Raw genomic sequence first — 12,804 nt, forward strand, 5'->3', positions numbered from 1 at the left:
AGGCCTGACTTGTGGACAAGAGCATGCCATTCTCTCAGAGGTGCAGGGCTGTGCAGATGCCTGGGAGCCAGGATCGTCTGCATTCTAATCCTACTCCTAGCACCAACTCCTCCTTACAGCCCTGGGCAAGTCACTTCACCTCTCTCCACCTTTTCTCCCCTACCCATAATGGAGGGACAATTGGCGTACATGAGTGCGAGCAAAGGCAGAACTAGTCCCCGGTAGAAGAGACAGAGTCTAGTGATTTCAAACCACTGTAGCCAGCGAACTACCTTCCTCAGTGTGTGGGGGAATATGGCACTGGACTGACACGCTACCCCTGAGGCCACAAAACAGGGACAGCACCAATGTGCCTCACTGTTCTGCCGCCATGGCCCTCTTGTCCTTGGCCTCACTGGCCTGGTGTGACACTGAGTACTACAAGATGGACCGAGGCCAGCACTAAGCTGCCAGGTGGGAACGGCTTTTCTCTTCCCATGCTTGGACTGGATTAGAACCTCTGACCTCGAGGCAAAGGGCTGGTCACTGATCTCACACTGGTGTAACTCCTGTCATTTTAGGGGGTTACTCCAGATTTACACTGGTATAAACCGGGTCAGCACTGGCCCCAACAGCCCTGCAGGCATAGGCTGCAAGATGCTGCTCATGGTAAGAGGGGATGTTCCCAGCCATCCCTCATGCCCTGTGGCCCAGCGCCCAGGCCTCAACAAGCGTGTGATCAGTAACCTCTCACCACCTGCAGTGGGGCTCTCCCCTCGGCGCCAGCATGAAACGATCCCACCCAAAGCCGCTTAGAAAAGTGAAAACTTTATGGGTTCCTTAAGTTAGTCTGTTGTGAATGCACAGCTGCGAGGGCGGGCAGCAGCTCTGGGGTGCCTGCTTTCCATGCCCAGCGCTGGGAGGGAAAAGGGGAGTGCGTTCGCAGGCCAAACCAAAGGGCCCCTGCTGGGTCTGGAATGTAGACAGGCCCAGGAACAGCAATCCGATCTGGCGCTGTCTGGTGGAGGCCTGCACGTGCTGCCGTGCTCGGGCTCTTGTTCAGAACCCCAGGCCTCGGTGCCTCGCGGATCAAGGTGATCCATGCAGTGATGCACCCTGCTGGAGGTCCAGATCCTCATGTGCCAGGAGTGCTGCACCTGGTGGAGGGATCCAGTTTGTTGGAGACGTATGGGGCCCTGGAGGCGACAGTAGCAGGAGCCTGCTGGTCTGGTGGTGGCAGGACAGAGGGAGGGAATTCTCCTGGGAACCCAGGTAAGGGGGAGGGAGGGAGGCTAGACGACTGTGTAAGGGCCAGAGATCTCCCCCTGCAGACCCAAAGGAGCTCCCCTGACCTCAATGCAACACGCCTGGGCCTGGGTGATCATTATAACAATTCAGCAGCCAAGCTAGCCACAGGCCCCTGAGCAGGGCAGCCTTTGGGACTCATCACAAGCTCCCATGGCCTGGGGATCCTGCTGGTGAGGCGGTTGGCTCGGCTCTGCCCCAGGGGTCCCTCTGTGCCTCGTGGATCCTGCCTGTGACTCTGTGTGAAGGCAGAACTGGTTGGTCTGGGGGAGCGACTGGTTTATAATGAGGTGACACATTCTGTCAGGGGCAGCCCTCCCTGCCCCCATCCTGCCCCCCTTCATGGCTGCCCCCAGTAGAGCTCCTGGTGGAGCTGATGGCTGGTGAGTCCCTGCTGCATGGAGCGTGCCCTGCCCAGTAAGAAACCCCGCTCGCTGGCCCAGTTGTACGGGAGACGGTGGGTCTGGCCCGCTGGCGATGCCGTCCAGGGGCCATGTGCAGCAGGAACGCCTGGGGATGGCCGTCCCGCACAGCGACGTAGCACGGTATTTACACAAGGAATGGTGGGTAAAGGAAGGGGTGGGGGCGGGGCCCGTGGAACTGCCACAGCCCCTTGTGGCTCACAGGCTGGCCACGCCCCCCTCGCTCGGCAGCTGCCTCGGGGGGAGCTCGGTCTTCACCCGCACCATGCAGGCCGGCAGCTCTTGGGCAGGCTGCGACTTGCTCCCTGTGGACGTGGCCCTCATCCGGACGACAGAGGCTGCAACACACCGAGGGAAGAAAACACGCTTAGCCCACAGGCTGGGTGACTCAAGGTGGCCCCAGCCCCAGGGAGTCATGGTCACCAGCTGGCAAGGGGGCGGCTTTATAGCCACCCCTGGAGTTCAAGGGGGTGAGACAGGGAAGCCTGCCCACCGCCAAGGTCCCTGGCAGCCTGGGGTAGGGGTTGGGGCTGGTCCGCAGGGGGTGCTGTGTGGAGGCTCCAGGGATCTGCCTCCCCCACTCAGCCATGACTCTGCCCATGGGATGATGAGCTGAGTGGGCCAGAGCCCACAGTGATGTGACGGCTGTTGCGAGCTAGAGCCAGGGCCTGGTTCCTGCCCTCTATCCAGTGCTGACCTCAGTGGGGTTCCTCTGACGGCCTTGCATGTGGCTGGCACAGCCACACCACTCTCACCGCCAGGAGCTGCCTGGTACCAGGTTGGTGATGGATGGCAGGTTGGTGATGGTCATGTGACCCGGTTGCTCCCCTTCAACCAGTGGTGGTTGTCCAGGTGCTCCCCACCCCCTGATGTCGACACAGACAGCAGCCACTAGGTCCACCTGGGAGAGCCACATCCCCAGTTAGGTCTGCCAGCCACTGGCGGAGGGCGGCTGGAGCTCTGCGCTGCTCCAGGGCAGCAAGCCGGCTGGCTGGCCTAGCAGCTTGCTCTCCTCTCCACCGCCTGCAAGTCTCTGAAGCTCAGATCGACCCTGCATAGTTGCAGACCCGCTCCTGGATTTACTCCAGACTGCCTCCAGACCCTGCCCCTCCTTGCTTTAGTCTTCTCCCTACTGCCTCTGCTCATCCAGCACCCACCCACCCTGTGCCGCTGCACAACCCTCCCCACAATCCTCCACCCACTTGGTGCGAGAGCCTTCTGCACTGCAGCCACTACTAGATCTCCATAGAGTGTCACGTCCCCGCGCGTGACGTCTTTCCCACTGCCCCTTGCCCAGGCCCTGCTCCCTCCACCTGCATTCCCTGACTCTGCACAGCTTGTGTGGCGGCTAGTACACAAGAATATTGTTGCGCTGTGTGACCCTGGCTGTTCCCCACGTCAGGAGCCTGCCGGATGCACTCTCCCTGCCATCACAGACACGTATTTCACTGTGCACTCACAGAGCAGAGCTCTGGAGCCAGGAGACGCGCAACAGAGGCAGGCCCTGACCTGCCCCTCGGAATGCCACCCTGCAGGGACACCAGCACTCACATGCATAGGGTGACACATAGTGGCTGCCATAGGAGGTGGCAGAGTGCGTTCTTTCCATCCCATGTTTGGAGGGTGGCCGGGGGGTCTTTGCTCCTGCAGAGAGAAGAATTGAAAGAGACCAGTTAGCGTGGCAAGAGGCTAAAGCCGTGTCCAAGCAGTATGGGGAGTGCGGGGGGGGGGGGGGGGGGCAGCCCAGCAGGGACAGCCCCAGGACAGAGCAAGACTGGGGGTGCAAGCCTACCGGGAGGAGATCTCACCCCCAAGCAGCCGTCTTGCGCTCTGGCCCTGGGTGTATAGAACGAGGTGGGGACAGGGATTCATGTGATGCCCCCACAGGAATGTCTGAGTTGCTGTCCACACAGCACTCCCCACAGCAGGCTCTGCTCATGTCTCATGGCCGCACTCAGTCAGGCTGGATGCATGGTGTATGTCCATCAGCTACCCTGCGGTGCCCAAAATGCCCAGCCCAGGCGGCTGCGGGGAACCACTACGGCCACTTAGAACATTTATACAATGGAGCTGATAGCAGCCCCCTTCATCTTTAGGGCCACCCATGCTGACTACAGAGCCCAGCATGCAATGTCCATTTTGGGCTGAGTAGCTCGAGTACCTGGAGCTAGTCCATTGCATGCTGGGGGTGGGGTCATCTCCGCATCTCCACTCTAAAAGCGCAAGTGGCCCCAGCTGTGTTTTGCCTGTGGGCTGAACCCCTCGCCCTGCCCCACACCCTCTGCCAGAGGAGCTGCCCCTCCAACCAACCTGAGAACTCCTTCTCCAGAGAGACGCTCCGGTTTGCCAGCTGTGAGCTCACCCTACCCTTGTAGAGAACTCCGTTGATGCCCAGGATATCCACTTCGCTCTGCAGGGAAGAACACAATGTGCATGGAGATCTCACCTGAATGCTGCTCTCCTCACACCGGGGGCCCTGACTTCCTCCCCGCTGCTAATCTCTTCCTCTCCCCTCTGCCACCCACCTCCCTCTCACCCACAGCCACTGCCCTCCCTGCTCCCCTGTCAGATCAATCCCCTCCAGCAGGTTCTTCTGGTGGCCCCATCTCCCCATGCTGGCCCTTGGCCTGACTCTCCAGTGGAGAAGTGGCCCCAAGCCGATTGGTCTAAAGGGAAGTGCTGTGCTGAGATTAGCATGGGAGGGGAAAACACAGGGCAACACGGGCTGGCTTACGTTATCGTAGGTGAGGACTGTCGGGTCTCCGTAGGGGTACATGGTGGTAAGAGCCTTCACCTTGGACAATCGCTTGATGGGGTAGGCGGCATGTGCCTGGCATTGCCAGCACTGCTGGGAGGAGAGCTGCCCATGGCTAGTCATTTCACGCCCGTCATTGCCCTCTACAACTTGCTCCCTGGGGAAGGAGAAAGCAGCCAGTCCGCTGCAGAACCCTGACCTTGACCAGCCAAGAATCAGCCAGTCTCCCAGAGGAAAGCGGATGAGCAGGGCTCTGCATGGATCAGCCTGTGCTTGCATGTGGTGAGCCGGGCACCTGAATTAGAGGGCTGGGAAGTACACAGGTGGCATGTGAGCAGTGCCCCATGCAGGCCCGGGAACAGCCAGGTACATGGCACGTCCCTCGTCAGACGCAACTACACAAGAGAAGCCTCCTGGCTGTTTTAGCCGTGCTGGGGACCTGCAGCTCCCTGGGGAATTGCTCACCTTGCTCGCTGCTTGAGTGCCAGGTACTCGTAACCGTTGGCACTAGCCGGACGTGGCCGTGAGAGCAGATTTGCTTTTCGGACTGTCACCAGGTGCCTGCACAAAAGTAACGGTATGAAAAGAAGTCAAACAGTGCCCTCTAGTGGAAACATCCTGTGCTCGCCAGAACTGCAGGAAATGGGGCATTGCTTGATACTCACGGCCCAGTCATCATGGCCACGGGTCTGTCACAGGAAATGCACTTCACTCGTTCAAAGAGCTGCCTGAAACAGACACAGCAACTCACCTTATGCCATGCTCATGCTACGCTGTAGCCTACCGCAAAGCTCACAGGTGGCATTGACGGTAGCTTAGAAACACATTTCTTTTGATTTGTATTATGGTAGCAAATGAGATCCCAAATGAGATCAGGACCTTGGACATGCACAGTGAGAGCCAGTCCCTGCCCCAAAGAGCTTATACTGTACAAAGGGGAAGGAGGAACCAAAGTGGGGAAGTGACTTATTCAAGGTCCCGCAGCAGGTCAGGAGCAGAGCCAAGACCAGAAGCCAGTTCACCTGAGTCCCAGGCCAGTGCTCTGTCCACTGACCAGCCTGGCTTTCTAAAGCCCACTCTATGAATCTGCCCCAGGAACTCAGGTCAGTCATTCTTGCCTTGGGCATGAGTAACAGAGGAAAGAGAACTATTAACTCCATTTTCCAAATATTCTAGGTGAGACTGAGCATTTGCAGCAGTTGTCGAGGAGGCCAACCTGTGCTTAGCTTTTGACACTATGGGCCCTGTGTGTGGAGGCAGTTGGAGGGGATGTGGAGCAGCTGCTCCAGTTTCACTGAGAACCTTGCAAGCTGCCAGGTTAAATCCTGAGCTTCAGGAGAGAGCAGGACCTCCCATGACTAAGGGTTTGTGACTGACCGCGCACGAAGCCAGAGTCTATCAAACATGATACTGACAAGCCTGTTAGAATCCAGAGCATTAGTCATGGCAGGGCTGGTGAAGTCCTGCCTGTAAGCCTCTGTGTCTACAATGCTCCCGCAGCTGTCCTCCGCAGCTGGCCTTGTCTTTCAAGGGAGGTGCCCAATGAGATTACAGCTCCCAGCAGGCAATTGGGGCTCCCTCATGATGCAAGGAGTTTGGCGGCTAGCTGCAGGATGCAGCATTTCTTGCTGGAACTAGTAGTTCTCTTGGCCACATCTCTATGAGCGTGGCTGCCTTTGGCTCCATTTTATCCAGCAAAGTACAGCCCTCAACTCTGGGCCGTCTACCCACGCAGTCCTTGGCGGGGCACAGCCCAGCTGTTCCTTTGTGATCTCTCCAAGGTAGAGAGAGAGGGAGGGCCCAATACTCCGCTCCCCTTCTCAGGACCCTGCCTCTCACCCACTCACCTTTTAAAGCCAGCGGCACTATCAGCATCAAAGCGGGGGCCCTCACTCAAATACTTCTTAATGAACTTCCACACTTCCTCCAGCTGCTTCCGCAGAGGGTCCAGGGCCATGCGGTCCAACTGCATAGGGATGGGGGAGAGAGAAGCCAGGTGACCAAGAAAGGAGCCCTGCCAGCAGCAGCAGGCATCTCTGTCAGTCTGCACTTTACTCCCCCTGTAATGGAATGCTAAACTGTATTATACTGTTCAGCCATTAGATGGCACTGTCTGTAAAAGACCTTATTTAAGCTAACCTCAGTCTTACCTGGCAGAGCACTGAAGGATCTCATAGTGAACACATCTGATGTGCATCTCTCTGAGAAGTAAGCTCTGTAGTCAGTCCATATTGATACAGAAGCTTGACGTGCTAGTTGCAGCCCTGCAACCTATCATGTACAAGAAGTACATGACATGGTGTCAGAAGTAAGCTAGTGCCAGAGGGGAACAAACAGAAGGAACAAAGCAACAAAGGTTGCAGGAGTTTGTCCACATGCCACTCTTCAATGCCCTAGAGAACTTCAGCTTTGACAAACACAGTGGACAGACTGGAAGCAGTATTTTGCAAGATTTCAAATCACTACAAAGCTCCACCAGTTAACTGGAGATACACAGTTATCATCTTTAATTTATACTATGGAGAAGCAGGCAAAGCATATCTTTAAATCCTTTCAGTTTACCGCAGACAGGCACAAAGATGACTAGGAAAGGGTTCTGGCTATGTTTGATGCATACTTTATACCTCAGAGAAATGTGGCTTATGAAAGAGCATGTTTTCACCAGAGAATTCATCAACCATGGGAAAATATTGAATTTTTTATAAGAGTTCTGCATGCATTAACTGAAAACTGGGATTGCAGAACATGAAAATGTCAGAGACAGGTTCCTTATTGGATTAACAGATAAAATCTTTCATAGCAGCTACAGTTGAAGACAGATTTAACCCTAGCTACAGCTATACAGATAACAAAGCAGTCTGAACTAGTCAAACAGCAGAATCAAAGACAGGAGCAACTTGAAAAACCTGAAACTAGCTTAGAAGCTATAAACACACAGTTGATTGTTAAAAGTCATTATCATGAAACCCCTGAGACAAGGAGAGGGAAATCCCAGGCTAAGAGGGTCAAATTCCAGCCTCCGTACACACAGTGTAGAAAAAGTCATATCCCAAGAAATGATGCATGTCCAGCCAGAGGCTCACAGTGTAATACACGCACAAAATATGGACACTTTGCAGCTGTTTGCTGCACAAAAGCAGTCAAAGAGTTGACTCAAGGGCCATGGCTTCTGGGATCTATCACTTGTGATGATACAGAATCTGCCTGGAGCGTGAAACTGAATATTCATGGCAAGACTATTGGCTTTAAAATTGACTCAGGAGCTGACAGTCATCTCAGAAGAGATTTACAATCAGCTTGAACCCCTTCCAGAGCTGAAGTCACCTGACACTACTCTGACTAGCCCCGGAGGTGTTGTGAACTGCAAGGGCCAGTTCACCACAGAAACAACTTACAGAAGCCGTGCATTCAGAATGTATGTGATCAAAGGACCACAGACCAATAGCCTTCTCAGTTGCAGTGTGGCACCCTTGATGGGCCCAGTGAGAAAGGCGGAAGAATGTGGAATATTTTGTGATATTGGACTTTTGAAAGGAGCTCCAGTATAAATCACCTGAAGAGACAATGCTAAACCCTACGACAGGCAGGCTTCCTATCTCATTACTTCATAAAGTAGAAACTGAGTTATAGAGAATGGAGCGGATTGGCACATCAAGAAAATGTCTGAACCAACAGCATGGTGTGCCCTGCTGGTACTGGTTACAAAGAAAAATGGAAAGATACGAATCTGTGTGGATCTGAAAAGACTGAATGAAGCAGTTGTCAGAGAAAAATATATCCTCCCAACATGGGATGACTCGCCCCCCCCAAAAGTGAAAGGAGCTACAATACTCTCCAAACTGGATGTCTCAAGTGGACTCTAGCAAATTCCTTTAGCCAAAGAAAGTGCTAAACTGAGTACATTTATCACACCCTTTGGGGAATTTTGCATATGAAGTTTCCCTTTTGGGATTGCTAGTGGACCTGAATGTTTTCACAGAAAGACAGCAGAACTGTTAACGAACATACAAGGAGCTGTAGTTTCCATGAACAGTATTTTGATATGTGGGTCTTCAATGGAAGGACACGACAATACCCTCAGCTAAGTCCTGAGCCTAATCAGTCAGTCCGGACTGAAGTTGAACAAGGAAAAGTGCAATTTCTGCCTATCCCAAATCAGGGTTTTGGGACAGACAATAAGCAAAGATGGAATCAGTCCCTTCCGGCTGCTGGCAGGGCAGATAAGCCCATCAGAGCACAGTGCAGCCAGCAGTGATTAGAGAATGGAGCCCAGGACTGTGCCCTTTCCTCTCCATCCCTGTGTCAGCTGAATGGATCCCTCAGTGAAGCATCAGCACAAGACTCAGAAGCAGGGGCAGCACGCTCCCTCTGTGGGGAGACCCCTGCCACATTAGTGCCCTGGGGCCAGGGCAGCAGAGCTCAAAGCAGCCCTGAGGCAGAAGGGAGTATGTGGGCCAGATCCTGCTGCCATTGGGAGTAACTGCATTTACCTGGGAGGAACAGAACCGGGCCTGACCTGCATGCTCCCTTGATCCCCTGCCCCTCACACAGAGGGGGGCTGGTCAGCCTGTCCCCAAGCAGCATGCTTTTTACCCAGGGAGCTGGCTGCAGGGAAGGGGGGCACTAGGGAGAGTGATCCTGGTCTCACACCAGTTTCACTCCAGCAGAGTCTGGAGTCTTTCCATTTACACGGTGTGAAAGGAAGATCAGGCTGATGGTGCTTTACACCCTATTCAACTGCTGCTTGTACCCCAGGCCCCTGCACCCATTTGCTCTGGAGTGTAGTGATTTCATGCGCTGACCATTCCCTCCCTCCCCGGTGAAGCTGCTACCTTGGAGTCCACGTCACTGAACAGCTTCTCCAGCGCCTTCTGCCAATCGTTGTCCTGCAGGGACATCTTCTGCAGCAGATCCTGCATCATCTCGTTCAGCTGAGTAGTGGCGCTTTGCAGCTCCCCGTGGTTCACCATGGCCTCCAGCGCACTCTTGTCTGCTTTCTAGTGCAGAGGCAGCGTTTTAAAGGGCTGGTCCCATCCTAAGTGGTTGTGATGCAGGGACTCAGACCTGGTGGGGTTTGGGATTCCACTGCCCCTGCCACATAGCTGCAGCCGACAAAGAAGATACCCTACAAGCTAGGACTTTCCCTCAGTGCAAGGAGTAGGGGCTGCAATTCGGGAGCAGAGGTTGCTGAGCTCTGTGTAGGCTGCATGTGCAGCATCACTAAGGTTTAGCATGTGGGCAAAGGCATTGTAAGGGGTGTGAGCTGAGGAGCTGAAAGGAAGCAGTTTCTGGAGGAATTCTGCCACAATTTAAGGCTGGTCCAGGTTCCTCAGGCCTCAGGGGCCCAGACCGGTGGTGAGGAGGCAGGATTTATGTAATGGGAGACCTGGATTTGGTACCAACTGCAGGATCCCATCTCTCTTGCCCTTGTTCTACCAGGTGCTGCACAATCCCTGCACGGTGCTGAGAGCTCCCATCCCATCATGGAGAGGAAGGGACTGCCCAGGAGACAGGCAGTGGTGGCAGGGCAAGGCTAGGGTTGGGAGGGTGAAAAGAGGGGCAGATCCCTGGGGCTCAGTCAGAGATGGGTGGTGTCCCTGACCCAGGCAAGAAACAGAAAGGGTTAAATGCCTAGCACTAAGGCTTTGGTCCTAAAGCAACAGAGATACCTATCCTCCTCCTCCTTCCTAGGTGACTAGGCTACACTTCAAAGGGCTGCCTGGACCCAGCTCCATTCACAGCAGGAGAGAGAAAGAATTAGAGATACTGAGAAATTCATCTCAGCCGTAGCAGAGGGAATGCCTTCTGCTCGGAGATCAGATGGTCGCAGCACCCCCTGCGAGCCTGCAAGGAGAGCAGCACCCGGGGCTAACTGAGATCCCCAGGGAAAGGCTGGGCCACTCTATGCACCATGATCAGAATTTAAGGTCCAGGCACCGGGCTTGCAGCTGCTAGGATTTATTCCCTTTGCTGGATCCTTTCCTGTGCTCTTTACTAAGCTCCAGGACCTGCCCACATGTGGTGGGATAAGTGCTAGACTGGTGCCCTGCAAGTTCAAGAGCACCATCGGGAGAAATGTGTTCTGTGCCTGGGCCATTTGTGCAGTGAGCGCTGAGCTTGACCCTGTACTGCAAAGCCAAACATATTATGGGGGAGGAGGGAATAAGCCCTTAGCCCTGAGATCGGTGCCGTGGGGTGTCTCCACTCACCACATTCATCTCCTGCTCCAGCAGGGCTTTGTCTGCTTTATTCAGGTCCAGCTGCTGAACCATCATCCGCAGGTTCTGTGGGCAGGCAAAACACACTGTTGTAGTCAAGCATTTCCTAGATGTTAAGGCCAGAAGGGGCCAGTATGATCCTCTAGTCTGTATAACCCAGGGCAGAGAACCTCACCTTCCTGCGTCCCGCCCAGGAACTAGGGGCTGAGTGAGAGCAGCTGTTTTACAAAGAGATGTCCAATCATGATTTAAAAGCTTCAAGGGATGGAGAATTCACCAGGTCCCTGGGCAAGTTGTGCCAATAGTAATTCCCTCATTTAAAAAAAGGCTGAATTTGTCTAGCTTTGGCTTCAAGACACTGGGTCTCTCTCACTCTACCTGTTCCTGCTGGATTAGATCAGAAACCCTCCTCCCCATGTCGACCCTTGGAGACCATGATCAAGTCACTCTTTAACCTTCTCTTTGTTGAGATAAACAGACGGCGCTTCTTTAGTCTCTCACTGCCTGAAGCTCTGCCTCATTCTTCTCCTGTCATGTCAAACTGCCTGTATGTGTCAGTCCTGGGCAGGGACAGTCAGCACAGAACTTCAGGGCCAACCAAGCCACAGGGCGGTGGCGGATGCTAGGGTCACAAATCATCCCACGGTCTGTGGCCATGAGTGGCAAGAATTGGGCCATGTCACTTCCCCACCCACCTGGGCACCTTGTGCCCCATCTACCCCCTGGCACAGAGGGGTTTGTGGCGTTCCCACCAGGCGCAATGACAAGGAGCACGGCCTGAGCTGCGTCTGCACTGCCGTTTTTCTCACTGGACGACCACGCGTCAGCCATGTTTGTGCTGCAGCCCCACCAAGCTGCCTAACTGTGTTTGTCCCAGTGCCTTCTGGGAAATCTGGGCAGCTCTCCCTTCATGCCTGGTGCACACAGCACATGTGGCATCCCATGAGTCATGAAGGGCCCAAGGGAAAACCTCATACAAACTATTTAACCCCTCCCCCCTCTGATCCCTATGAGGTCCCAAAGCAGCCAGAGGCCAGTTTCCTGAGGGAAAGCCCCTGGGATCAGGGACCCAGAATTTTCCCTGGTTAGTGCCAGATTGTTGCTGGCTCTAGCATGCGTGTGTGAGGAGAAAGGCACAAGAAGCCTTCCCCCCTTGCTTCCCCCACACGGGGGGCAGGCCAAAGGCCGTCCCTGCTGGTGCCCTGGTGGGCGCTGGCCTCCCCAGTGGTGGTGCAGGAGGCTCTACACCCAGCAAGGCTGGTCAGGCACACACAAGGGGCCCTGCGCCCTGCTGCCTTCCCCTGACCCCTCCTTGCGGGGTGCCTGGAAGGTTGCAGTGGGTTTGCTCTTACCTGGAAATCCCCCATGCTGCTCAGCAGCCTCTCCGAGGCTTTCTGCAGCTTCTCGTACTGCTCCTTCAGCTTCTGCACCTGGGCCTGCAAGTCCCTCTGAAACTCACTCCACTGCGGAGAGCAAGGCACAGCGCCGTCTCAGACACCCAGCACAGCGATCGCCGCCTCATGCCCTTTAGAGCTAAGGCTGCCAAGCAGTTTCCCTCCAACGCCCGGCTTTCAGATGCTCTAGCATCAGGCATTCCCCAAACGCCCAGATGGGTCAAATGTGAACATGAAGCTTTGCAAAGACGAGACCTTGCTGGGGGCTAGTGGTTGGATTTCATAGAATAAAGCTGACACAGGGTGGATGGGACCCTTTAGGAGGGAATTGGTCCAGCCCACCTGTGCCTCATTAACAGCCTTTCAAATGGGGCCTGGTAGAGGGCAGCTAGTCTCTATAAAGAGCCAGAGAGGAACAAGAAAGTGTGCAGATGGGAATAGGTACATCCCTTTTCGCAGATGACTGCTCCACGGACTAAGCACAAAAGACGTAAAGTAACCATAGAAAGACAAATGAGAAACTCCAGAGCATTTCCAAGTGGGGAAATGATTCGGGATTGAAATTCTCACTTGCAAAAACCAGGGGAATGCTTTTAACCAGGAAGAAAATTTGGGAAGAACGGGACTTATTTTTTTTATGGTGAAAAAATTCAGATAGTTCAAAAATTGATGTTCCTTGGAGTAGTGTTTGATAATAAATTAACTTGGAAAGGTCCCATAGATAATATCAT

General features: G+C 54.4%; 1 protein-coding gene across 1 annotated transcript in view; it reads right to left on the reverse strand.

Annotated features, from left to right (window-relative positions):
* Positions 1–788: 788 nt before the first annotated feature.
* C10H16orf96 (chromosome 10 C16orf96 homolog) overlaps positions 789–12,804 on the reverse strand; it is a 38,540-nt gene continuing 26,524 nt past the window's right edge. The window contains exons 7-16 of the mRNA XM_037911495.2: positions 12,032–12,142; positions 10,671–10,745; positions 9,294–9,458; positions 6,309–6,427; positions 5,127–5,189; positions 4,927–5,022; positions 4,441–4,618; positions 4,017–4,116; positions 3,258–3,350; positions 789–2,044 (exon numbers count right to left, since the gene is read on the reverse strand). Coding sequence (XP_037767423.2) covers positions 1,905–2,044; positions 3,258–3,350; positions 4,017–4,116; positions 4,441–4,618; positions 4,927–5,022; positions 5,127–5,189; positions 6,309–6,427; positions 9,294–9,458; positions 10,671–10,745; positions 12,032–12,142 — 1,140 coding nt within the window. The 3' untranslated portion in view covers positions 789–1,904. The remainder of the gene's footprint in view (positions 2,045–3,257; positions 3,351–4,016; positions 4,117–4,440; positions 4,619–4,926; positions 5,023–5,126; positions 5,190–6,308; positions 6,428–9,293; positions 9,459–10,670; positions 10,746–12,031; positions 12,143–12,804) is intronic.

This window comes from Chelonia mydas, chromosome 10, assembly GCF_015237465.2.
Source record: "Chelonia mydas isolate rCheMyd1 chromosome 10, rCheMyd1.pri.v2, whole genome shotgun sequence".
In the NCBI taxonomy this organism is placed as follows: domain Eukaryota; kingdom Metazoa; phylum Chordata; order Testudines; family Cheloniidae; genus Chelonia; species Chelonia mydas.